The sequence below is a fragment of the Eurypyga helias genome, unplaced genomic scaffold (assembly GCF_000690775.1).
Source record: "Eurypyga helias isolate BGI_N326 unplaced genomic scaffold, ASM69077v1 scaffold2177, whole genome shotgun sequence".
In the NCBI taxonomy this organism is placed as follows: Eukaryota; Metazoa; Chordata; class Aves; order Eurypygiformes; family Eurypygidae; genus Eurypyga; species Eurypyga helias.
In genome coordinates, this window is record NW_010259590.1 from 1 (window position 1) to 23,861 (window position 23,861).

A 23,861-nucleotide genomic window follows, 5' to 3' on the forward strand; every position below is an offset into this window, starting at 1 on the left:
GGGATGGTGGGAGGGTAGGGGTGGGGAAGGAATTTCCCAGCAATTGATTTCTTGCAAAAAAATTGACCCCTAATAAGAATGGACAGGAGAGTGTGTGCATATGGGCAATAGCATTAAGTATCTTTGTACAAAACGCTTTCAGCACTTGAACAGGTGCTAGAATATTCTATCTTTAGTGTAGTTTCTTTGACTCTGAGAAATATGGGTACTGGAGTCTATATGGGTGTACTTGACTATCTAGGGGACACTCCCCCACCTTCCTACAGAATCAACAGTGTGTTCAATTGTAACTGTGAGACTACCAAATCTGCCCAGAGTGACCGAATTCTCCAAGACTGTCTAGGAAATAGATGTGGGTTTGTCACGCATACTGTGCTGGAGTGGCATGGGCACCTCTGATGTGTAGTAAATTTTGTGAAGTGCTGTTGAGAAGATGCCATGTATTCAGAGAGATTTGCAAGCAAGCTGCAGAGCACCTGGGAGAGAAGCCAAATAACCAACAGGTATCATTTAAAAAATCCTATATGGGATTTAAGGCCCACTGCCAAACTCAAGGGGACAACACATACATCAGCTCCCTGCAGTCATTGAAGTAGAGCTGGACTTGTTCTGCCTGGCTCAGTCTTGCTTTCCTCTCCAGAAACTTCTTGTCCAGGTTTTCCCAGCATTCATCCACATCTGTGAGTCTCTCCATGATGTTTTCTTTGACTTGAGGGTATATGCGGCTGAGGTGCCAAGCCTCCCCCCGAATCCGTTCCAGCTCTTTCATGATGGCTCCTAGATCTCTCTGGAACAGAGACAGAATGAACTGTAAGACCAAGTCACTACTTACATCTATCAAAAGCAGACTTCAAAGATGGTGCATATATTTTCTAGCTGCACAAGACTGGAAATATGGCCATCAAGACTTTTCGTCTCAGTTTCCTCCTATTGCCTTTTACCATTCATCATCAGACATCAAAGAAACTTCTTTAGATGTGACACACTGATTATTTTGATAAGTGTGGAGCTGAGGTCTCCTGCAGTTCAGATGACACCTCTTCAATAACAACAACAACAACCTGGAATAGATTTTAAAAGAGCTCATTCTAAGAAGCGAAAGCATTAATAACATAATGTCACAATGTTAGAAATAGGAGGAAAAGACCTCCTTCTGTGAAGCATAAAGAATATTTCAGTGTGCAATAAATGTATCTTTTGTTGGTGTTGTGGTTTAACCCCAGGCAGCAGCTAAGCACTACACAGCTGCTAGCTCACCTTCCCCCTTCCTCAGAGAGATAGGAGAGAGAACTGGATGAAAAAGGTAAGAAAACTCATGGGTGAAGATAAGGACAGTTTAAAAATTGAAAATAAATGGAATAAAATAATGATATCACTACTACTGATAATAATATGCAATGAAAAGGAAAACAACAAAAAATACAACGATTCACCACCTGCCAACTGACACCCAAACAGTTCCTGAGCGGTGATTTCCCCTGGCTAACTCCTGCCAGCTTATATACTGAGCATGAAATATCTATTTGGTCAGTTTGGGTCATCTGTCCTGACTGTGTCTCCTCCCAGCTTCTTGTAGACAAGAAGGGAGTAGAGGGGCAGTATGAGAAACTGAATATGTAGTAGGCTTAATGTAAACATTGCTTAGCAACAACTAAAACATCAGTGTTATCGACATTCTTCTCAGCACAAATCCAAAGCATAGCCTCATACGAGCTACTATGAAGAAAATTAACTCTATGTCAGCCAAAACCAGCACAGTTGGCCTGCAAGCAAGAAACTTCAGAAGATTTCAAATCAAGCATCGGTCTACTTTTCTTTTTTTTGCTATCTAGGCTTTTCTTCCACTGCTTCATGACAGATCCCCTTACCTCTACTCCCTCAAGCTGGCTGAGAAGTGTCTGTACACCTGGAAGATCATATCCATAATCTTCTATATCCACTACTGCCTCTTTCTCCTGCATCCAGCCCTTTACTTCATCCACATCATGATCGTACTGGTGAACTTGCCGGGCTGCTTGTAGGTTCTGGAATAGACAAACAATTTAATGGTAATCATACATATCATGTCAGCAGCACAAAAAGGGGCAACCCTGATATGTCCTAATGCAGTACAGGCTGAGCAAGAGTGGGAGTGAAACACTTTCTCAATTAAGTCACCTGAAAGTGAGGTGTTCAAGGAACCTAATTTTCACAAGTTCTCTTTGTCAATGGAAGGAAACAGATGTCTCCAAAGAGCAATTTATTCCTCCGTAAGATGAATGATCAAGATGGAGAGCATGAATTGCCCTCTAAAGGTAGATCTTTCAACACCAGAAAGTGTCCTAAAAACTTGCTTGGAATAGAGGCCTACACTGCAAACACTGAAAATAAGTCAACTTAAGTGAAAATTAGGTTTTCTGAAATGAGAGGATTAAAAAGTTTTCTAATTCTATTTTACATTCAAACTATATATTAACAATCGTCACGCATTTACTGCTGCTAACATAAAATGATGGGCTTGAGCAACTTCATATGCAAAATAGGCATGTAACGGTATTGAAAAAAGACTTGGGGACACCTGACATTTTAGGTTCTCCTTAAAGCAAACAAAAACTTTGAATTCAGTGTGTCCTCTCTGCTTTTCCAAACATATCTGTGACTGCAGTTTCACAAGGGGAAGTGAGATGATTTAACAGCTAACTGCTGCCAAAATGTAGGAGTTCTGGCTCTATGTCCTCTATCACCTTCTCTCTCTGACTAACTCAGCGAAATACATGAGGAGTTTTCATCTTGTTTAATAAGCTGAAGTAGTTGAATAAAGAGTCCAGTGAGTGCCAGAGGCAGACTCCTGTTAGTGGTGGTAAACCATTAGATTGGCCTAGTTTTTCAAGAAACCAGAGCTAGCAGTGAATCAAGGAAAACAGAAGTACTCTAGGCTGATAAATATCTTTCAATTATAAGCCTTGCCAGGAACAGTAGAGTAAGCAGTGGCTATAAGGGGAAATCGATCAAGAAAGAATAGAACAGAATATACCCGTTGCTCTTATAAACTGTGTGTTTCAACGTGAGCAATGCACTAATTTGGGAAAGGAAGGACATGGGAAATGTCTACATTCTCTAGAATTCAGTGCCCCAGTTTTTCATGTATTTCCTACCTCTGTCCTTGCCTGGATGGCATGGCATAGTATCTCCCACATCTCATTGATTTGTTTTGTTCTCTTCTGGATAATGTCCATCTTGCTGTGCTCCTCCTTCTCTAGTTTAGAAGCTAACTCATTTAAGGAGACAACTTTGGAATGTCCCAGAGGTTTCACCTCATTTACAAAATCTTTAAACTTTTTCTCTAGCACCTGTAGGATAAATGAGGACACAGAATTAGATGTAAGAATTCTACCTACCTCTGTGGGAGAAAGGCAAAAGGAATCACTTTCTCTGTGCTGTATAAAACAAAAGCTGTGCATTGCAGTCTACAAGCGCAAATCACACGATCAACCCAGATCTGATCTGGCACCAGAAGGCAGCATCTATTTTCTTGATCATTTAACATCTTGTCACAGAGAAAAATCACCCACATCCTGACAAACAGATGTTGCCCAGATCAAAAGCCAAGAAACATAACCTGTTAGGCAGTCCACATATGCAGCAGTTGTTGAGGACTGGACACTATGAATTATACCTCTTTGCACTGTGTGCCCCGAGGAGAAACTTATCCTTGAGATCAGTAGCTAGAGGTGTGAACGTTGCGTCCCACTGTTTTGCACTGAAATTGTTACAAGACCATTGTCCTGGTCATGTCAAACTTTTTAGGCCATGTCAAATTTATAATCAGTGCCAGCAGTGAAGTGTGCCGACCTCATCTTATCCCAAGAAAAAAATAACTTTCTGATGCACCGACTTTTTCCATTGGAGGAATGGAAATGGTAACATGCTTCACTGTCAGCAGCTACACAAGAATTTCAGCAAATATATTCCTGCTTTACCACACAATACACACAATACCTTTTATTTTCTTTTACCTCAACATCATCTAAGTCCTGCCCATAGTCATCGGACTCTGCTACAGACTGTTTACTGGAAAGCCATGCATCGACCAGCTGAAATTCTCTTTCAAACTGATAGAGCTGGAATTGTTCTTGCAGGCGTTTTCTCTGGGTCTCAGCCTTCTGTAGGAGAGACTGATAGTCTGCTAGGATCCCCTGGAGCTTTGAAAGTATGGCTGGACTGCAAAGAACAAGAATCAGAAGGTATGTTTTTGTTTTACTGTTCTTTTTGAACATTGTCTTTTCTAACAGGTTGAATTTGCAACACCTTCAAGAACACAGAAAAAAACAGATAACATCAGGGAGTGAGTTATGCCAAGCCGTTAAAACCAGCTAGTTCAAGGAAAACTGAAGTATCTCATATGAATGGCTGTTCTTTTCGAGTCCTCCTCCCCAGATAAGAAAGCAGTGCAAAACACTGAACTGTTAAGAATGTCCATTTCCTTTCCCCAGCACAGTGTTTTTTGACTCTTTATGGTAAATAACTAGATGACAGTTCTTGGGAACAGACAATGGACAAAGAAGCTGATCGGGACTAATTGGACTGTTGTTAAAAAAGAACAGACATGAAAACATTAAAACAATCATCAAGACTTCCCAGGGCATAATGTGTGTGGTGGTGGTGAAGGAGGGATTGATGTCCCCAGATGTCACATTTCTCAACGAGCTATTAAACAGCTACAGAAGGTTGAACTTTCCCATATTTGCCTTCTGTAAGGATTTCTGTTAGGCCTGGAGCAGAAGCTTGTTTTCACTTTCCTACCTCTCTGGGCTGTCCTTGTTTATTAAGCTGGCACCTGTCTCCTGTACTTTCTCAATCCGGGGCCTGAAACCATCCATGTCCAGCTTGGTAGCTTCAAGTTTACGAAGTAAAGCTTGTGTGGATTCTTCATTCTTCCCATAATCAGAAGTCTCCAGAATGAAGGTCCTCTCTGCCAGCCATGCCTCCACCTCCAGTAGCTGTATAAAATACAGGGATGAGCCTGGACACTGCTGTGATTTAGGTCAAGAGAAAGAAAACTGGAAAGCAGTAGTGCCCCAAGAGACACATCAGTGAAAACAGAGCAGCTTAGGTGCCTTCCTGTAATGCAATCTGCTGACACTATTTAAAAAAAACAGTGTGCCCAGAACACAGTAATTACAATTACATGTTTATCCCTGAGTGCAGTTACTTGGAAAAGTTACTATTATTTCTCCATGGTATCCATATTTACCAGATATAAAAAATCAGAACAGTAAGAATTCTGCTCCTATCTCAGCATTTTCATCCATTCAACAATATCCGGTTCTTTTAAGAAAAGAAAGACCAAAACAAAACTCTCATGAACCATCTTTACCTCATTCAGGAACAGATGGGCCTCATATGACTGCATGAGCCGCTGCCTCCTCACTTGAGCCTCTGCCTTCAAGGTTTCTACAGAAGTCTCAAGCTCCTTCAGATGCTCCATAATCTTGCGAGAGGCTGAGTGGCCTCCCCTTACCAGGTTCTGCCCTGTACTGAGCACTGCTTTGGTCAAAGCATCCCGACTGCTTATCTCATTCTCCAAATTCTGGAAAGAGTAAAGAGTAAAATCACAGACCAAAAATAAAAGCTATAGAGATTTTTATACCAGATAACGTACTCATGTAATTCCATTATAAATCTATTTTTTATATATGACAATGGGTCAGAGGTGCAAACTCTGAGCGAATGCTTGAAGTAGAGTGGTGGAGTGTTTTAGGGTGAGGATGTGATTATAGAAATCAAATATAGCCATGAAGTTTGGACCTTGATGTGTATCCACCTCAGACTGTGGAGGGAAGACGTTCTAACCACAAACCTCTCCTCTGTAGATTCCACTGAAATATACCCATTTGCACCCCATTACATGGTGTTTCTTGAATTAAAAGGTTTCTAGGGAAGAACAATTAATTCACATGCTCATCAGTATTTATCACTTGCCAACGCCTTGTAGAAGATGCAGCTTTGCACAACAGCCATTCCAAACACTGTGGGTACACATACTACCAGGCAGCCAAGAGGACAAGGGGAGAAGAAAATAACCTGAACCAGTTCTCAAATACTTTACTTGAAATTAATTTTTGGAGACTGATAGATTTTAAAAGCATATGCATACCTACATATACTCCCTCATATGATATTTGCCTGTGTGGGCAAGGACCATGCCATCAGTTTGTCTGTGGGCAAATGTGCCTTCCATGGCTAACTATGCCTGAGCACCTTGACCACAAACCAACCCCACCATTTAACAGTTGTTCTGTTTATTTTCATGGCTGCAAAACAGGCAGTTTCAGAATTAGACTGCAGTGCTGTGTTAATGCTGAGGAGAGGAGCTGCTTTTTCAACTTAAGTATCAGAGTTGGCTGGAAAAGAGCTTTGATTCTAATCTTGCCTTTAACTTCCCCCTATTAATTTCAAGACAGCCACTATGTTGTTGAAAAGCGACACCATATCTGACCCCAGCATGATGGAATGCAGGGGCAGAGATCATAAACCATCTTGTACTCTGCATTAATCATAAGCTACCAGCATGAAGAACAACTTTGCAGTTGAACATTTAGAAAAAACTATTCACAGTACTTCATTTATAACGACAGAAATTAAAAACAAAAGAAGGGCAGGGGGCGGGTGGTGGTGTGTGTGTGAGGAGTGAGGGGAATCTCACTTCCAAGCCCGGCAGCTGTGCGTGCGCATATTGTATTTGTGTGCAAATGCAGTTTTGCAAGACTGCAAAGACAAAAAAAACCACCATAGAGTCCGTGGCTACTAAAAGATAGAGAATCCAAAGCCTATATTTTAATCCTGCTTCCAGGAGAATAAGAAGTAAAATGGAAGGAAGAATTGACATTTTATTATGCACTGGTACTACGGTCGATATCTCCTATTCTCACAGTTCACTGAAATATTTGGAGACCGGGACAATTAACACAAAGGTAATTGCAGCCTAAAGCAGTATCTCCACTGCTCTTGCAGTTATCCCAAATATTTTCTCAGATTAATTCAGGTGAAACATTCCTTTCTTTGGTGAACCTAATTAGTTCTCTACCATGTCAATAATTTTTAGGAGTAATTGAACACATAATAACATTTATACTTTAATAATGATGAAACAAGATTTTTGTTCTTACTGTTTAATCTCAAAGTCACCAACTGCATCTTGCTGAAATACAGAATTTTTACAAACATGAGAACTACCCCTAATACTAAGAAGGTGCAAAGTATTCAGAATATACTCATGGGTCTTAGGAATATTCTGGAAAATGCATTTAAAAACATTTTACAATTCTTCATTAAATTATGAGTACATCTAGGATAAATCAACTAACTTTTTAAGAGACTTCATCTCTGTCCTAGTATGTCACCTGCAGTGGTCTTGACTTTTTATCCTGAGGACATTTCCAATTTTTTAAAAATTCTGATATTTATTTGTAGACATGCACATTGTACCAAATGCTTGGGCTTACTTTGGGCACTGCTTTCTCTGATGGCCCATCTGAACCTTGTGAAATAATTCAGCAGCTATCTTGAAAGCCACCACTGGAATGAAGGACAGCTAAGGATTGTCATAATCTCCTGTTAACTCCCTTGAGAGTAGAAAGAATTTTGGGGGTAGATGTTTTCCTGGGAGCTCCATCCTGAGATGTACTCACTGAATTTCAAAGCGTATTTGTAAGGACATCTGTTGCCTAAAGAAGCTATGATAGCATGTGCAACAGTTTGTAAAATCTATGTTGTATTGCAAAGGTTGGGCTTTGAACTCAGGTCACAGAGAGAGCCAATGTGTCCACAGAAATTCACGTAGTGTGGTATGTACACCACTGCAATGAAAAGCAGGGAGGAATCCTACATGTTGCCAAGTGATGGCATATCCTTTAAAAAATGTCATTAATATCAGACAAGGATAAGATTAATCCCTGGCATCATGACTCATGTTAGCCAAAGCACAGCAGATGAAGTTTGCCAGGGGCAAATCGAATTCCGTGTTCTCTCTTTGAATCTTAAGACTGTGATTTTCGCATGATATTACCTGATGCTTTTCTTGTAGACTCTGAATAGTTGCCAGGGATTGTCCATAATCCCTGGAGGAAGCCATGGGGAGCTTCTCATGAACCCAGGCCAACTCCTCATCAACATCTCGGAAGAACTGGTACTGAAGCCTGCTTGCCTCCAGACTCCCACGCCTCTCCTGCAGAGGATCACGTAGACTTTTGTATCTGCAGGTTTTAAAGGGAGCACAATGAAGACCGCAGATTAAGAGAGAATGAATGCAAAATGTTATTTTCAGGATAATGTAGAAAAAGAAAGAAAGAAAAAAAAAAAAGACTTGGAAGAAAAAGGCTGATAACAATAGGAAAAGTATGTCAGAAGACAAGCCAGGCACTCACTCACCTCTGCACCAGTTGATCCACTCTCTCTTCTAGTTCATCTGCAAGGAAATGCTTCTCCTTCTGGAATTGCTGAGCTGTGATCACAAGCTCTTGCAGTCGGTCCCTACGGCCAGTAATATCTTCCTCCAGTTCCTCTTGTTTCTTGAGATGACTGTTCAAAACCACCAGATCATTGTTACTATATGGTGCTTTCAACTCATTTTCCACGTCTTCTAACCATTTCTCCATATCTTCTACACTTCGCTGAAAATGAAGGCCCTGAGGACAAGCAGGAAGAAAAGGCCATTTAAACCTTTAGGACAGACAATATTATGTAAAAGTCTTGGCCACTTTCAGCAAGAATTACATACAAACATGGAGAAGCTTCCCAGTGCTCAGAGAACTCTTCCCAGATATGATGATGGTCCAAATAAAGTCAGATGGAACACAAGAACAGATGCAGAGAACATCAAGAGCTAATCTTGTGTTCTACAAATACACTACCTTAAATGGAAGCTGTTTAAAGGGAAAGCTCTAATTGATGCCCACAGAGTGTCTATAGCCCATGCAAAATTCACAGTCAGGAGAAATCATGTGCCTGGAGTTCGAAGAATGAAAAGCATCTGTGGGCTTCTTCCTCAGTGTGTTGGAGAAAAGATGCCACTGGGACAATGCAGAGAGTTGATATATATGAGTGAATACATTTTCACTCAGTGTCCCACTCTGAAATCCTGACCTAAACCAGCAGCAGAAAGCAAAAGGGAACATAGCCTACAAATCCTTTTCCTTCCATACGAGTCTCCAGTTCCCCTGATGATTCTATTCAATCAGTCCACACTTAGTAGTTTCTTTGCTCTAACAGTCTTGAGGAATCAGGTCTCGTATCAAGTGACACACTTGTAGATAAGGTGTGTAGCAAGGCAGCTGTGCTATCTCTGGAATGACACCAAGACCCAACCCCTGGCATCCCTGTATTACCTTGTAAGCATCCTGCAGCTTGGCCCGTTTATCCTGGCAACTTGCCAGCAGTTCCTCCCATAGCTCCTCCATTTCTTGTAGTCTGGACTGAATGGCTTCAGGGGCATAGTGCCTCTCACGGAGCATCTTCTCCCCTTCCTATAGCAGAGAGAACAGTCAAAGTTTTCTTCCTTTGCTAAATGCACCACTAAATATTACTTTTGCCTCCATAAGCCCAGTCTGCTGGCACCACTACGGAAAGGACCGGCTGCAGCCATCGCTTCCTGGACGTAACAGATAGAGACTGCAGAGGTGAAGAAAGAACAGACAAAGGCAAAATGCTTATTGAAATTAGGGAAGAGACTGATTTTCCTGTTTATCTGGACTCTAAAATTATTTGAAATTATAGAAGATAATATTAGAAGACACTTAAAAGCTAGAGAGAATCTTCATTATACAACAGCTACATTGCCTGAAAGCTGGCAGGAAGCCGAGTTTGCAAGCACTTACTTTGTTTTCTGTGATGTTCCACATTCTGCGATCACGCTTTGAAATTGCCCAGCCACCTACCCTTTTCTATTCCCTTCTTTTCACGTTAAAAGGGCAAACTATCTCATAAAAGTGAACCACTGCATGAGATAATAAAAACTCTTTTAACCAAGTACCGTTGTACCACTGTATTATGTAATAAAAGTCTATATGCATTTCTAATCCCTGGGCTACGGATGCTTAACAGGCTGGCAGAAAAAGAGGTAGAAGGGGGCACTGCAAGACTGCCATTAGGTAGAAAAGTCTATAGGTATGCCCTTAAGGTGGGACCACATTTGCGTTAGAAAGCTGAACTGAGCTATTTCTACATTTGGCAATGGGGAAGAGGAGGCACAGCAAAAGAAAGATGCTATACCAGGACAGCAGATGTTAATTTTCTTATAAAGAGCAGCTGCTAAGGCTATTTGTAACAAAAAAAGAAAGGTCATGAAGAAATAATGAGAAAGAGACTGTGCAAACAACTCTTTAAAACCCAGTTAGTTTAGAAGGAATTCTATCTCCACCCTTTACATGCCTCTGTTGTGTCTGCACACAGCGGGGCTAAGAGGGTTTTTTTTTAAAAAAAAAAAAAAAGGGGAAGGGGGATTCTACGATACTGGACGCAGGGGAGTCCGAGGAGGGAATCTACCTTTAATGCGTTATCTATTGGAAAACTCAGCTAGTAAGCACTGTGCTGAAAATAAGGTTAATAAACATGTAACAGTCTGTCCTTCCAAACTCAGCATCTGATCACAGCTTCTGCCAAGTATCTGCCAAAGCTTGTCAGACTTCCCTCTCAGCTCTCCTATTAGCATGTCTCTGCAAAGGCAACACTTGGAAACTCTTCGTGATCCTTGTCGTTGGATACATCTTATCTGACTTGTTGAAGCTGTGCATCTGATCAGCTGGGTTCCCCGCTGGAAAGAAACGGTGGCATTCACCCCCGAGAGAACTCCCTGAAGTCAGTGGATTGAATCTTTCATTGGAAGCACCCATCTCCTTCCATTGCATGCACAGTGAACGTAGACAGCAAGCTCACACTAGGCAGCAAGAGAGAAGGTGAAAGAAATCAACGGACACAGAAAGTTCTAGATGAAATAAAAGAATAAGCTTCCCAACTCTCCCCAGAGAGAGAGAGTGAATGATGCCAGTGAGGGGACAGTGATTCCCCCTTGTTTGTTTGAGGTCACTGTAACTCAGACTGCCTGCAGTATCTTTCATGCCAGTTGCCCAGCCTTGCCATCAACCCTGCTTCCTCACAGATTTGATGGAGTCCAGGCGATTTCTGTTGGCCATGATCTCTGCTTGGAAAGTCTGGTGCTTTAGCAGTTTGGTCTGCAGATTGCTTGGATCCTTCCAGCTGTCATCCTGGGCAATGCTATTCTTCTCATTGATCCAGGCAGCCACCTTCGGAGAGGAGAGAACAGAAGTAGACAAAACCTTCAGTGTTTCTGCAGCTCCAACCTGCCAGGCTCCCCTCTAGTATGTATAAAACATGGGACTAGTAAGTGCGGACACAAAAGAGTTGACTTTCTGATGTTCCACTTCGCTAAGTTCCTCCTGTCTTTCATAATGAAGTCACCCCTATACCTCTGTTTACCAATACTATTGCCGGGAAAGGGGGCTGTCTCCATGCAATGGTTCCCATGCAGTGAGAAAGTGTGTGGACACATGTGTGGACACGTATGTACACATGTGTGCATGGGGGAGAAAGAGCAATTGTCTCCCTATTTCTAACCCACTGTCAATATCTCACAAGAAAATAACCAGTTTAGCTCTTCTCATTATTTTTTAAATGGTGGCACATTCCCTTTTAACGCATTTATCTCTTCTGCCTTTTGCTGGCAACCAATGCACAGCAGATCTTTCATCTGGTAACTGGAGGGAAGCTGTGACTTGAAAGCTGAAAAATATCCCTTCACTCTTATCCTCATCTTTCCCAGTATCATCTTATTCCAGACCCAGTTCCTTGATTTTTCCACAGTAAATCCCTTCAGGGATTCAGATCTACGCAGCACAGTATGTTTTAAGAAACCAGAATACCATGAATCCTATGTAATTGTACCTCAAAGGAATTCCTCAGCAACTTCTGCAGAAGCCTTGATTCCTCCAGCAGATGGCTGCGAGCAGCAACATTCTCCAGCAGTTTCTCTTTTCTGAGATGAAGACAGATGTGCAATGTAAAAGCCACAGAATGAATCAGACAGGATAAGGGTTTTCAATTTCCATTTCTAAAACACACGTGGTTTAACTCTGCATTCTCCAGGACAGAACCATCCATAACATGCAGCCTCCCATGATTTGGGCTGTCAGAGAGATGATGGGATGCTATAGGAAGGATTACTAGCTGATAGATACGGTTAAAGTACACACAATTTCTGTATATGCGCTGTCTGCCTCTAGGAATCACCATTATTGCCTTTCAGGGCACAACAGAATATAAACTCAGCATGTTTCCATCCTTTCATCTTTTTTACAAATATGGATCTGCAGCACTTTAGTCATGTTAATGCGGGCATGAGAGAGTTTGATCATATTAATAAACGTGTATGTTCCCTTTAATCATAAGGGATCTTCAATCTCTCTTAGTAAATTTTACATGTATCTTTTCATCTACCATATCACCGAATACAACTGCCTCTACTGTCAGCTTTTAAGATGAACAATTTGGAACGTGCTAGGAAAAATAAAGTAATTCACATGAAAGGGCAAGATTCTTATCAGAAAAATTGCAAATGCCCTAATAGATAATATGAGCAGGGCTTTAAGATCAACCCCATTAGAGCAGTGAAAAGGCAGTTGTGTATCAAATGACCTTTCTCGATAGTATTTAATAATAATGAAGCATTTAACGGCACAGCAGGCCTCAGTCTTTCATTTGCAGCACTGTCCCTAAGGCCAGGCTAGGATGCAGAATGACACGAAAACTGCCTTTTTCTGAATCTTGCTCCCCCTCCACTTAACTGTATTTTGGAAACCTCTTAATGAAAAATTGACTAGACTCAGGTCAATTTGGCAAGACCTCAGTGCAAAGCACAAAGTTCAGTAAATGCAAACCAGTTTATGGTTCCTTTGAAACATTTAAAGATATCAGTCACATGAGGAGAGTTGCAGTGCAGAAGAGATGGGCGGCTGACATGGGAAGGGTTTGACTTCACCTCCTCAGAACGGCCTGGCATCTGTTGGTGATGTTGTCCGAGTCATAATGCTTGTTCTGCGTTAGCTGCTGGGCAAATGAAGCCATCTCATCAATTTTCTCCATCTGAGCTTCCAGGGCTTTTATAAACTGTGTGTGTTTACGCTGTAGGCTCTCCACACTAGACACTGAGTCCTGAATAGAATTCAACAAAGGGAAGCTGCTTTCAGTCAGAGTTTTTCCATCCCCTGCACTGATAATCCAGAAGCTAAATGGTGTTTACCTCACATTTGAAAGCTGTCAAGAAAACTTACTGGTCTTTGAAATTCACTGACACTGAATCTAAGGCTTGAGGCCTAAATAGTGTTTTATGCACGGTTTGAGACCATTATTTCAGGGTCAAAACTGAACTAACTGCTGGATGCTTACCTTCTTCTGCATACTGCTGTGCTGCATAGAACGTGTCACTTCTCAAGAGATAAAGCATCAGCTCCTAATCGTAAATCAATCTTAAGACAGATGCTATTTTGGAAGCAAACGTGGGATGCCAAACTGAGATCAGAGTTAAGTGAACAAATATGTAACAGAAAGAGGTTAAAATTACAGCCTTGGTTTCAACCCATGGGATTTGGAAGAGCTCAGATCCAGATTTCAATTTGAGGACCAGAGTCTGACATTCCAGTTAATCTGGAGAGAAACACAGAATTTGACTTCTTGTAACATTTGTGAATCCCAAGCTTAATGACTCACAGTTCTCTTTTCAGCACCCCTCTGCACTTTTAATTTTAGAATCAGTGGTGTCAAAACGTTGTTACTGCAATAAACTCCACTTTCCCACTATTTTAAAGGAAGCAATAAAGCTCACATCAAATAGGTCAGAAAAAAAAATCTAAACTTGTGGGTGCTTACGTGGGTCATCAGAAGGGAAAGTAGTCACAGAGCATGTTCTGTGCACTGCGGAGCTAAATATGACTGGAAAATGGGTGGCTTATTCTGAGTCACTGTTAATACGTACATCCAGGCTGAAAATGAGAGACACCAGCTACTAGAATAATGTTTTTTCAGACTATTTGTCACAATTATGTCTACGCTGAACTCTGACATGTAATTGTAGTTCCTGCAGAGACAACCAAATTGGTAGCACTACCTGTACCAGGTGGAGGGTAAGCTAAGCATCAGAATGTATATCCAGCATCCTGCACAGCTTTTGCAACCCGTACAGCAGTCTGCAGTTTCAGTTATTGCAGTGTCACTGGTACCTGAGGTAGGTAATCTAAAGCTACACTGGGTATGTCAGCAGTGACAGCAGCGATGACTTGCACACTGCTGGTAAATGTATTTGTGTCAGATAAGACCAGTTAGAGAGACGCAGTCTTATTTTCCTGCTATAATTGGAGTAGTTGGACTGTTTCATTACTCCTGAGTCTGAGAATTCTATCCTGTGTAAAGTATCAAGGAAAGAAATCTGATCCTAAACAAGATGGAGCAGTAACTTCAGAAGGAGAAAGATCACAGGAAGGTTCAGAGCACACCATCATACTTCACAGTTCCCTTTCCTTCAGGCCAATTGTAGAGAAAATTGTAATTTCTCAAAGCACCTACCCCTAAGTCCTCGTTGGCTAGGAAAGCTTCTTTGCTGCTGAGCCAGCTCTCAGTTTGTTCCACATAGCCATAGAATTTCTGTATAGGGGGAAAAAGCAGTCAGTGTAAAACACGGGCAAACCAGACTTTGCCAGAGTACGCTGAAAAAAACCCAAACTTCCAGGGGGGGGGGGAATTCCAATAATTAGCTGCATAGCACTGGATGGCAATAAGCATTAGATGATACAAAAAACACATGGGTAAATTATTACTGTAACTTTCTCCTTTATAATGTGATTATTTCTTTTTGTCTAAGTTGTAAAATACAAGTATTTGTAGCTTGTTTACTTACTAATAGTGTGGAGAGTGCTCTGTAAGGTAACTGGCCAATAAAAATGATCGTAACATAGCTTGAGATGTACGGAATGTAATTAATAGCTGAAAAAGCATGAAAGCAGCCCTTATCATATGGTTTAAGTTCTCATCTATATGTAGCTTTTTAGACGGGACTAGTAGCACCAGCTGTCATGTGAGGGACTTGACATTCCCCATAGTAAAATCTCCATTTCAGTAATTTCTAACTTTTGCCAACAAGCCATTTGAGCAGAAATTTTGTAAGTGAGATGACTGTTGCAGGGAAATATTTCTGGAAAACTGCAACCAAACCAGTTATTTTCTTAGAAAAAAGATAGGGAAAAATACATGTAAATTACTGTCCATGGTAAATTTTTGTTCAGATAATTTTTTAAAAATACTTGCTTACCTGCGTGGGTTTTTTTGGGAGGTTACAGAGTTTGGAAAAGTAGTGATGTTCCAGTTTGAGTATGGGCCTTTTGCCAGCTGCATGAGAGTTTGACTAAATTTTGCTAAGTTTTATAGCCTTTGAAAAACATACGAGCACACATTCCACAGAAATTTATTTGATTTGCAAAGGTACACTTCTAAAAGTCCTGCCACCACTAAACTTGCTTGGCCCTCAGCACGTCTTCTGGAAACTGGTGAAATATACATTAAATACTGGGTATTATTAGCACCTTTCAATATACCATTTTATAAATTTGCCATTTATCCTGAAGAAAGTTGTCAGTGGCATGTGCATTCTCTGTTTAACGTCTTTTTACTCACCTGTAAATCTTGTGCCTGGAACAATTTTATATATTGCTCCTGCCATGCTTGGATCAATTCCGACCAGGCTTGCTGTAGTCTGCAGAGGGACTGATGAATCTCGGGAGTTGCGTAGTGACCAGACTTGGCAAGTTTTTCACTGCGGTTACTGAGAGAGTTGAATCTTTCCACTCGTGCTTCAATCTCCTCCTAAAATATATTACTAAGGTTGATGTCAAGGGTTTATGGAATGCCAGTAATACAGATTACAAGCTCTAAGGGGAAGACTATGGGCTGTAACTTTCCAACACTAATATTTGTATAGAAAAACATTCATCTTTGAGCTGTGTTACTGAATGTGCATAGAATTGCCTAAAAGAAAACGAACGTAGACAATAAATGACTTTATTGCCCTAGGAACAACTGGTCTCCTACAAATCAAAATTGGGATTAAATTAGAAACAGATTAAAAAATGCTTAGATATAAATGAACATAGTCTTGAACATCCATAATACCATAAGCCCCCCAATCTTCCTACATAGAGGTGATTCTTATAAGAAACAGTGCCTAGAATTTTTCCCCTCCTGACAAATAAGTTGGCATCAGATTATTACATTGAAGACATGGTTTGACTTTATTTTGTGGTGTTAAAACGAAATACATTTAACTTTTTCACCTGGCCTGAGGAAGGAGTTATGCCTATATACTGAATCCTGACGGTGAAAGCATTACAAGCAACTATAACCTGTGCAACCTGAATGTGGAATTCTTAATGTAAACAAGTTGAAAAGAAAAATAACCATGCACTGAAATAATACCATGTATTATCTCATAAACCCCCTTAAAAACTATGGTATGTAATGCTAAATATCTGAAATTAGAACTGCTGTTTTAGGGTATATTTGGGGGGTGATGTTGCCCAATCACAGATTACACAGCTGTAAAGTAATTTTTTTATTCAGATTAGCACCTTGCGTTCAGCTCTAGTTTGTACTAAGGAGTTTTATTTGAGACACTAACCTGAATGAAAAAAAAACCCTCCATGTTTCTTGGCTTATCTATAATTTTAGTTTAGTCAACCCAATACAGAAGAAGACATTGTCTGGATTCCTCCTTCTCTGTATGACTATCTCCTTAAAGTCATTTGGGATCCCCTGCTAACAGGTATTAAAGCCCTAGATCTTGCTACCCTCTAAATTTGGAGTACGCTACGTCAGTGGTTTGGGGCATTTCTATAGTGTCAAAGAATTATTAGCAAAAACATTAAGTCTGTGACATGAGAAAGAATTATTAAAATGGAAGACCCTGAAAAAGGAGGGGACTTCAGGTACTTCATACTAAATTCAAGTCTAGAAAATTAATCAGAATCTACAAACTATTTGTGCTAATAATGGGACCCACAAAGCACTGGATATTACTCATGATTCTGGGAAAATGATTTTTAGAAAAAATAACATAACTGTAAAGAGAAGGTAACACAATAGCTGAAAGACAGCTGAGCTTGGGAAGAAGTAAAATTTTTTTTTAAGGTTAATTTAACAATATCACTCCTTTTAGAAAATCCACAAAAACTATTAGCCACCAAAAGAACGTGTGCTAATTAGTACTAGGATATGAAGTTTTTCAGTACTGAATGGGTTGTACCATCCAACAGTAATTTACTGCCCTGCATGGAACAAACTGCTGTTTTTATTTTCCTCTTAGACAAATGGAGTTTACGTGACAAAATCTTACTCAAGGCTAGAATAAACTGGCATTAACCTTTTGGCAATCTTAATAAAGAAATTGGCAGTGAGCATATCTTGATACTGAATCAGCTTTTTACCTAGAGATCTGGACAGCAGTGCAAGTGGGAGCTGATGGGACTTTCTGAGACTTTTTGCAGAGACACAAGCTGACAAACAGCCCATGGGATAGAGTGCTGTCAATACATAGGTGACTTCTGTCCCTAGCCTGTTATTGAAAACAGTCTTTTCACCGTGGTTTTGACACGCAGAATAATTCTGCTATGTCCGCAGCAATTAATTCCCAATTCAATTGGAAGCAATGATGATACTTGCCTTTCTCTCCTGATGCTCCTCAATCATGCTTTCCGCTTCATTTGCGCTTTTCGGAAGCCCCCCTGCTTCCATTAAGCCTCTGATGTTTTGGGTCCAATCTAGCATCTCCTTCATCTCCAAGTTAAACTTCTGCAACTGGTAGGAGGCTGCCAACTTCTCCTTCCTGCCACACAATGTGCAGTTTAGCGTTATCCAACACAGAATTACCTAGTTGCCTCTCCCTTCCCATTTGCAGAAGAAGGTATCCTAGGAGAAGCCAAGTGAAATGACTTCAAGCCTCCTGGGATACCTTTCCCCTACAGTTCTTAACAGTAGTCAAAATCACAGGAAATGCACACTGCCTTGGAGACAACATGCTTACCTTATTTTCTGCATCAGTACATAAGGACAAGAAAGGTAAAGAAGCCTTCATAGCTGTTGCTTCCAGCAACGATTAGAGCTCAGGCCTAAGGTTTTCTTCTTTTGGAATGATACAAGAAAAATAACAGTCTTCTAGAGCCAGACAAAAATAAGTCTTTCACAAAGGCCTCATGCTAGATTTAATCTGACAGTCTGGAGGCATTTTAGTAACATTATTTAGTGAGATACAACACAAACTCATTGTATTAGTTTTCCCAAAGTAACATCAGTGGAGCTTTTCTTGAACAAAGTCACACTTGTTCCACTGCAGGTGTCTTAGATACCTGTATAAGCTTTGTAAAGGATCATCAAAAACTTAAAAGACCCTTGGTGAGTAGATCTGAGACCCCAGGGAGCACCTCTGCTCCTGCTGAGAGATATTCAGAGCACTAGAAGTCTTTACCTTTGTTTGGCCTGCCCCTGCAGTTGCAGCCAGTTGTTTTTCATCTCCTGTTGCTTCATAGTCAGTCTGTGATTTATGGATGGATTCCTTGTGGAAAGCCGGAAAGATTCCAATTCTAATGGCTGGGAAGAGATTTACAGCAGGGTGAATTTATGCCAAATGTTTATATTCATTCCTGAGTTTGCCTTTCAGGACAAGTAGTTCATTTTAAGATCCCAGTTTTCAAAGGCAGGTACATAAATTACAAGAACAAAATATACAATGTAACTTGTTAAGTGCAAAAAACCATGTTTTTTGTATGTATTTGCAAGCAATAATCCATGTGAAGAGAGAGATGTGTGTGTTGCTTTACATGCACATGTTAATTTACGATTAAGCAAGTAGTTTTGAAGAATAGGGACATACAGGACAATGAAGTGCTAATCATAGCCTCTATTCGCTTAATCAAACTAAGATGTGTAACAAAGGCCATGAAAATACGAAGCAACCAGATTTGTCTTTCAGCAGAAGACTCCGAAGTCCTTCATATTGATTTCAGTTAACAGCAGCGTGAAAACACTACTTTCAGTGCAGACTTCGGGTTGATGCTGTTTTCCTTAACACGGCCTGATAAACAGTAATGAACACTCACCAACCCAGGTATGAAGTTGGTATCTTTCCTGTAAAACTCCTTCAAATTGATGAGAATGAAGAATTTTAATTATGCAGAAAGAAGAATATGCCAGGCTGTTTTTAATCCATACGGAAAGTACAGATGGTATACTTTGTACATGGTATTTGTGGCAGCATTAAAAAACCCCACCAAATACCACCACCAAACCTTGCTTATCTTTCTGTTTCCATGCAGCACTCCTCCATACAGCCTAGCTAACGCTATCTGTGGAATGCTGACGAGTAAAGCACCCACATTTCATATGAGGATTAGCTAGCAAAGTCACAATGTGTGAAAGTATCATACATATTCTCATCATTTGCATAGTACTGTGAAGAAAAAGTGTAGAGAACGTTTGCAAAAATATTATCTATATGAAAAGGCTTAACAGTCTGGTCAACAGCGAAAACCATTAGAGGTTTTCATAGGATTTCTGCTACTGTGGTTCAGCTGAAAACGTTTCTTTTTATTAAAAATATGCAACTATATATAGGACCCCCATATTTAATGCTCAAGACTAGTCCTAAATGATGCAAACTGACCATTTTACAAAAGCCAGAGCTGATCAAGCAGGCAATTTATAAACTAAGATTTCTGGTTTTGATGTCTGTAACAGAAAACTACATGCACTGAGGGTTTTGCATTTTAGTTCTAAACAGAACTAGAGTTGTCATCTTGGTTCAAGTCAGTAAAGAAACTGGGGGAAAGATGGAGAGTTAAATTTAGCTTCCACACTTTCCAGAAGATATGGAACAAATATATCTGGCTTATAGATGAGGGCCAGAGAATCAGCTAACAAGTTGAAAAGGGGCTTTTCTTAGATTTGGTTATCAGGAAGAATAACATTTGTAATAACGTAGGATTAAGCAGCACAGTATTTTGCTGAGAAGAAATCTGTGCTGCATATGCATTGCAGTGCAATTCATACCAATGAGTCTGAAGAGTCGTGATGATCTTTGCGCCATGTTTCCAAGAAGCAAAAATGAACTTTTTTATAGTACTCTCTGTACTTCCCCACTTCTTACCTCTATTTTGGACTTAATGACACTGATTTCTCTCTCCATTTCTTCATGCCTTCGAATCAGGTTTTCTACACTTTCCACATCCTTCCCATAATCCAGTGCTTGTATCAGTACACTCTGGAAGGGGCAGTAGGATATGCAAATGGTGAACATGACAAAAAGCAAAAGGATTATATCTTAGTTCTTTCAAATAATCTCCTCCTTCCTTCTTCATATTGCCATCTGTACGTTCTTACTATCTTTTTAAATATCAACGGGACACCTTGTCTGCACTCCTTACTGAGATGGAACAAGAATTCACAACTCTGAACAGCTGGAATCCTACTTAAGGTACCTCCGGGCATTCACATGTGAAACAAAACGGGAATGCTTCCTTGCATTTGTCAACATTTCTTTTCCCTTTTTTCCCATATACTAAAACAGTCAAATATTTCCCATTAAATCATGGCACAGAAATTTTCAAGTGTGTTTTATGAAAATATGGAAAATAAAATTGACACTGAGAATTCTACCAGAAGTGAAATCCCAGACAATGAACAAATACATTCATAAATGTTGCAATAAAAATTACAAACCAACAGCCTCATAACCTTAAGTAGTGCCACTTTCTATCTACCTATTGACTTACAGTTAAACTTATATCATTAGTTATGTGGATGAAATAATCAGCTTTTATATAGCTTTGTTCTTCTATTAATCTCAAAACTATCATCCAGGATGGGCATTTTTACCTCCACTTCCCAAATGAATACGATTTTTATACGACTTTTCAAAGTTGCATATTTAATATGTCTGCATTGCACAGCAGGGAGAGGTATTCAAGCTGGTGTTGAATGAACTAGCTTTGAATTTGGAACATGGAAAGTTGCTCTGTTCAAGCTAAGTAGATAATTCAAAAAAAGCTAACTGGCTTTTGGTACTCAGAACCAATTTGTCTCAGCACTGTCTGAAGGAGATGTACACCTGTGCCACGAACACAGCAACAAGTAGACACCAGTCCCTTAGTTTCTTAGATTTGTACCCTATTTACTGCATCTTGCTGCGTTCCATTCTTGTGGAAAAATTTACTAGACCACACAGACATGTCTATAAATGTAAAGATGCTGCAGCTGAATTACTTGTCTAATTCTCCTTACAGTTAGTGGAAAGAAGGATTCATGGCTGGAGCATGATTTATCTCATCCTCAAGAGTACATCTGAAATAGGTCAGACGCACTGAGCTCTAGAAGCACCTGCTGCCTTCTACTGACTGTGGAAGAAACCATGGATGACTACATTGGATATAGCAACTAGTCACCTAATACAAAAAGTACTAATTAATAGGCAATACCATTTGAGTAGAGACCATTAATTAGAATCATAGAATCACAGAATAATTTAGATTGGAAGGGACCTCTGAATGTCATCTGGTCCAACTCCCACCCAAAATTGGGCCACCTTAGATCAGATTGCTCATAGTCTGGTCTAGTTGAGATCTAAGGACAGAGAATACATGGGTTGCTCTCTGGGTAACCTGTTCCAGTGTTTGATAGCGCTTGTGATTTTTTTCTCACTTTACACCTATTTGGAACTTTTCTTGTTGCAATTTGTACTCACTGACTCTTACCATTTCACTACAAAACTCCAAGAAGAGTCCAGCTTCATCTTCTCTGTAACCTCCCATTAGGTAAAGACAACACCCCATTTTATTGCAGACTCTAATATGTAATTTCTGTACCTTTTTAACCGTGAATGCCTTAGCGTTGGTAATCTGCAAAGTGTTTAGTGACATTTCAGCCTTCCTACAAACTTGATACACAGACAACTGTCAAAGGTCACCGCGGGATACTCACTGTATCTCTAGCCTGGGTTTGTCACTTTTGGCAATAGAACATTTTCCCATTTTAATTAGTCAAAATCCAAGAACTCACCTTCTCAGTAATTCTCTCTGTGATGTCATCGATTTCTCTGATTAAGGCATGAATCTCTAGAGCTCCCTCTAACTTCTTCCTGTATGCATTCAGGTTACCATGGAAACTGTTCCACCTTTTATTGAAAATAATATTTTAGAGGTGTATTTCAGAGGTAAGGATTTCCACAGCTGAGTTTCATGGGGTTCAGATATAACTAAAAAGACAGGATTTCTGAACAACCTTGTGTATTGGTCCCCTGTTCCTCACAATAGGGGACACAATACAGAGATTATAAATTAGTATGACAAGACTACCTGGTTGCAGAAAACTTTATTCCAAGTTTTCAGGATGGTGTGGGGGTTAAGATCTAAAAAGTACTAATCCAGTTTGCTTAAACTCTCAATAACCTCACAATCCATATCTCCATGCTTTTGGTTCTTAGCTAGAGGGCTGTGAGGTAGCAAAAGCAATATACACTTCACCAGGACAACTATGTCAACAGATGGAAGTGTCTTAGCTTCGTGGATCTAATGTGTAAAGTACTGTGAAACAGCATATTCACCTCCAAGCCTAGAAACTTGACTTTGGTCCTACTGGATTATAAATCCTTCTGGCTAACTTCTCTTGAAAGGCAACTCCAGTGCCTGATGTTTGGAAGTCATGATCTTAAGGAAGAAAATGTATGTTGCAATTCCTCTGTTTATCCCAGCCCAAGACACCTAAGCTTCCCTTCTTGTTTTTGCCTTACACAGTAGCTTTAAAAGCATACTCACTTCTCATTAAGCTGCTTCCGGCGCTCATATGTTGTCTTTGTTTCTTCCTTGTTCTGCCTCTCCAGTTTCATGGCCAGGGCATTGATAGCCCTGATGTGAGCATCGTCCACTGTGGTCTCCTGTAACATGAAAAAGGGAACAGGGAAAAAAGGTATATATTCTAAATGCTTGTGACTGAGTTTTCCACTGAGATGTGAAATACAACAACAAGAAGCAAGACTATTACCTCACTACCAAACATTTCAGACACACGGGGTTTGCTCTACTACAACTGCTGGTGTTACCAGTCCCTGATGAGAAGACAGTAAAGGCAAGAAAGAACGTTAATGACTATAGATTCAACAATGATCTAGGTCTAGACAAGGACCCTCAGAGCTTCATTTCTAAGCCAGGCATTCCAGCAGGGGCTCATTTGTTGAGCATTTGTAGGTGCACTTATAGGTTACATAAGCAGCTGCTGTGAGCAGCTCATGTGTGGCAGATTGTTCTTCTGTCAAACCGGTAGTGATTGTGGCTCCTAGGCCTTACTCACTGTTGTTTCTAGATAGGCTTCTGTCCAGAAGTGCCTTCTGTACTGTGGAGAAGCCTGTACTGTGGGATTAAAATCCATACGGTCTTGAGAAACCCAGACAACCATTGCATTTTCTTTTAAAGTAACATCACTGCGTTTTTAAAGTTTTTGGGGCAACATCCTTCCCATGTACATTCCATAGAAAGGATATTTGCACACTGCACATACAATCTGGACTACAGTGGAATAATTGTTCTTTTGGAGCATGATGGATGGCCAACATTGAACACTGCTCCGAGATTCAACCACATTCTCTGTTTTTCTAAGACCATTAAATCACGAGCTTAGCAGGGAGACATTAATCACTGGTGTAAGGAGAAGCACAGCTGCAATATGCCAGCACACTGTTAACAGAAGTATTGACTTCATCTGTATTTTTCTTATGCTACATCTAT

General features: G+C 40.2%; 1 protein-coding gene across 1 annotated transcript in view; it reads right to left on the reverse strand.

Annotated features, from left to right (window-relative positions):
• Positions 1–569: 569 nt before the first annotated feature.
• Positions 570–23,861, reverse strand: part of SPTBN5 (spectrin, beta, non-erythrocytic 5) — a gene marked incomplete at both ends in the record, with an annotated part of 87,986 nt that continues 64,694 nt past the window's right edge. Inside the window, 19 exon segments of the mRNA XM_010154682.1 lie at positions 570–787; positions 1,869–2,024; positions 3,135–3,329; positions 3,996–4,200; positions 4,783–4,979; positions 5,357–5,569; positions 8,048–8,234; positions 8,410–8,666; positions 9,366–9,503; positions 11,133–11,279; positions 11,938–12,028; positions 13,031–13,203; positions 14,611–14,688; positions 15,715–15,903; positions 17,755–17,917; positions 18,557–18,678; positions 20,234–20,347; positions 22,141–22,255; positions 22,896–23,014. Of these exon segments, the coding sequence (XP_010152984.1) occupies positions 570–787; positions 1,869–2,024; positions 3,135–3,329; positions 3,996–4,200; positions 4,783–4,979; positions 5,357–5,569; positions 8,048–8,234; positions 8,410–8,666; positions 9,366–9,503; positions 11,133–11,279; positions 11,938–12,028; positions 13,031–13,203; positions 14,611–14,688; positions 15,715–15,903; positions 17,755–17,917; positions 18,557–18,678; positions 20,234–20,347; positions 22,141–22,255; positions 22,896–23,014 (3,077 nt within the window).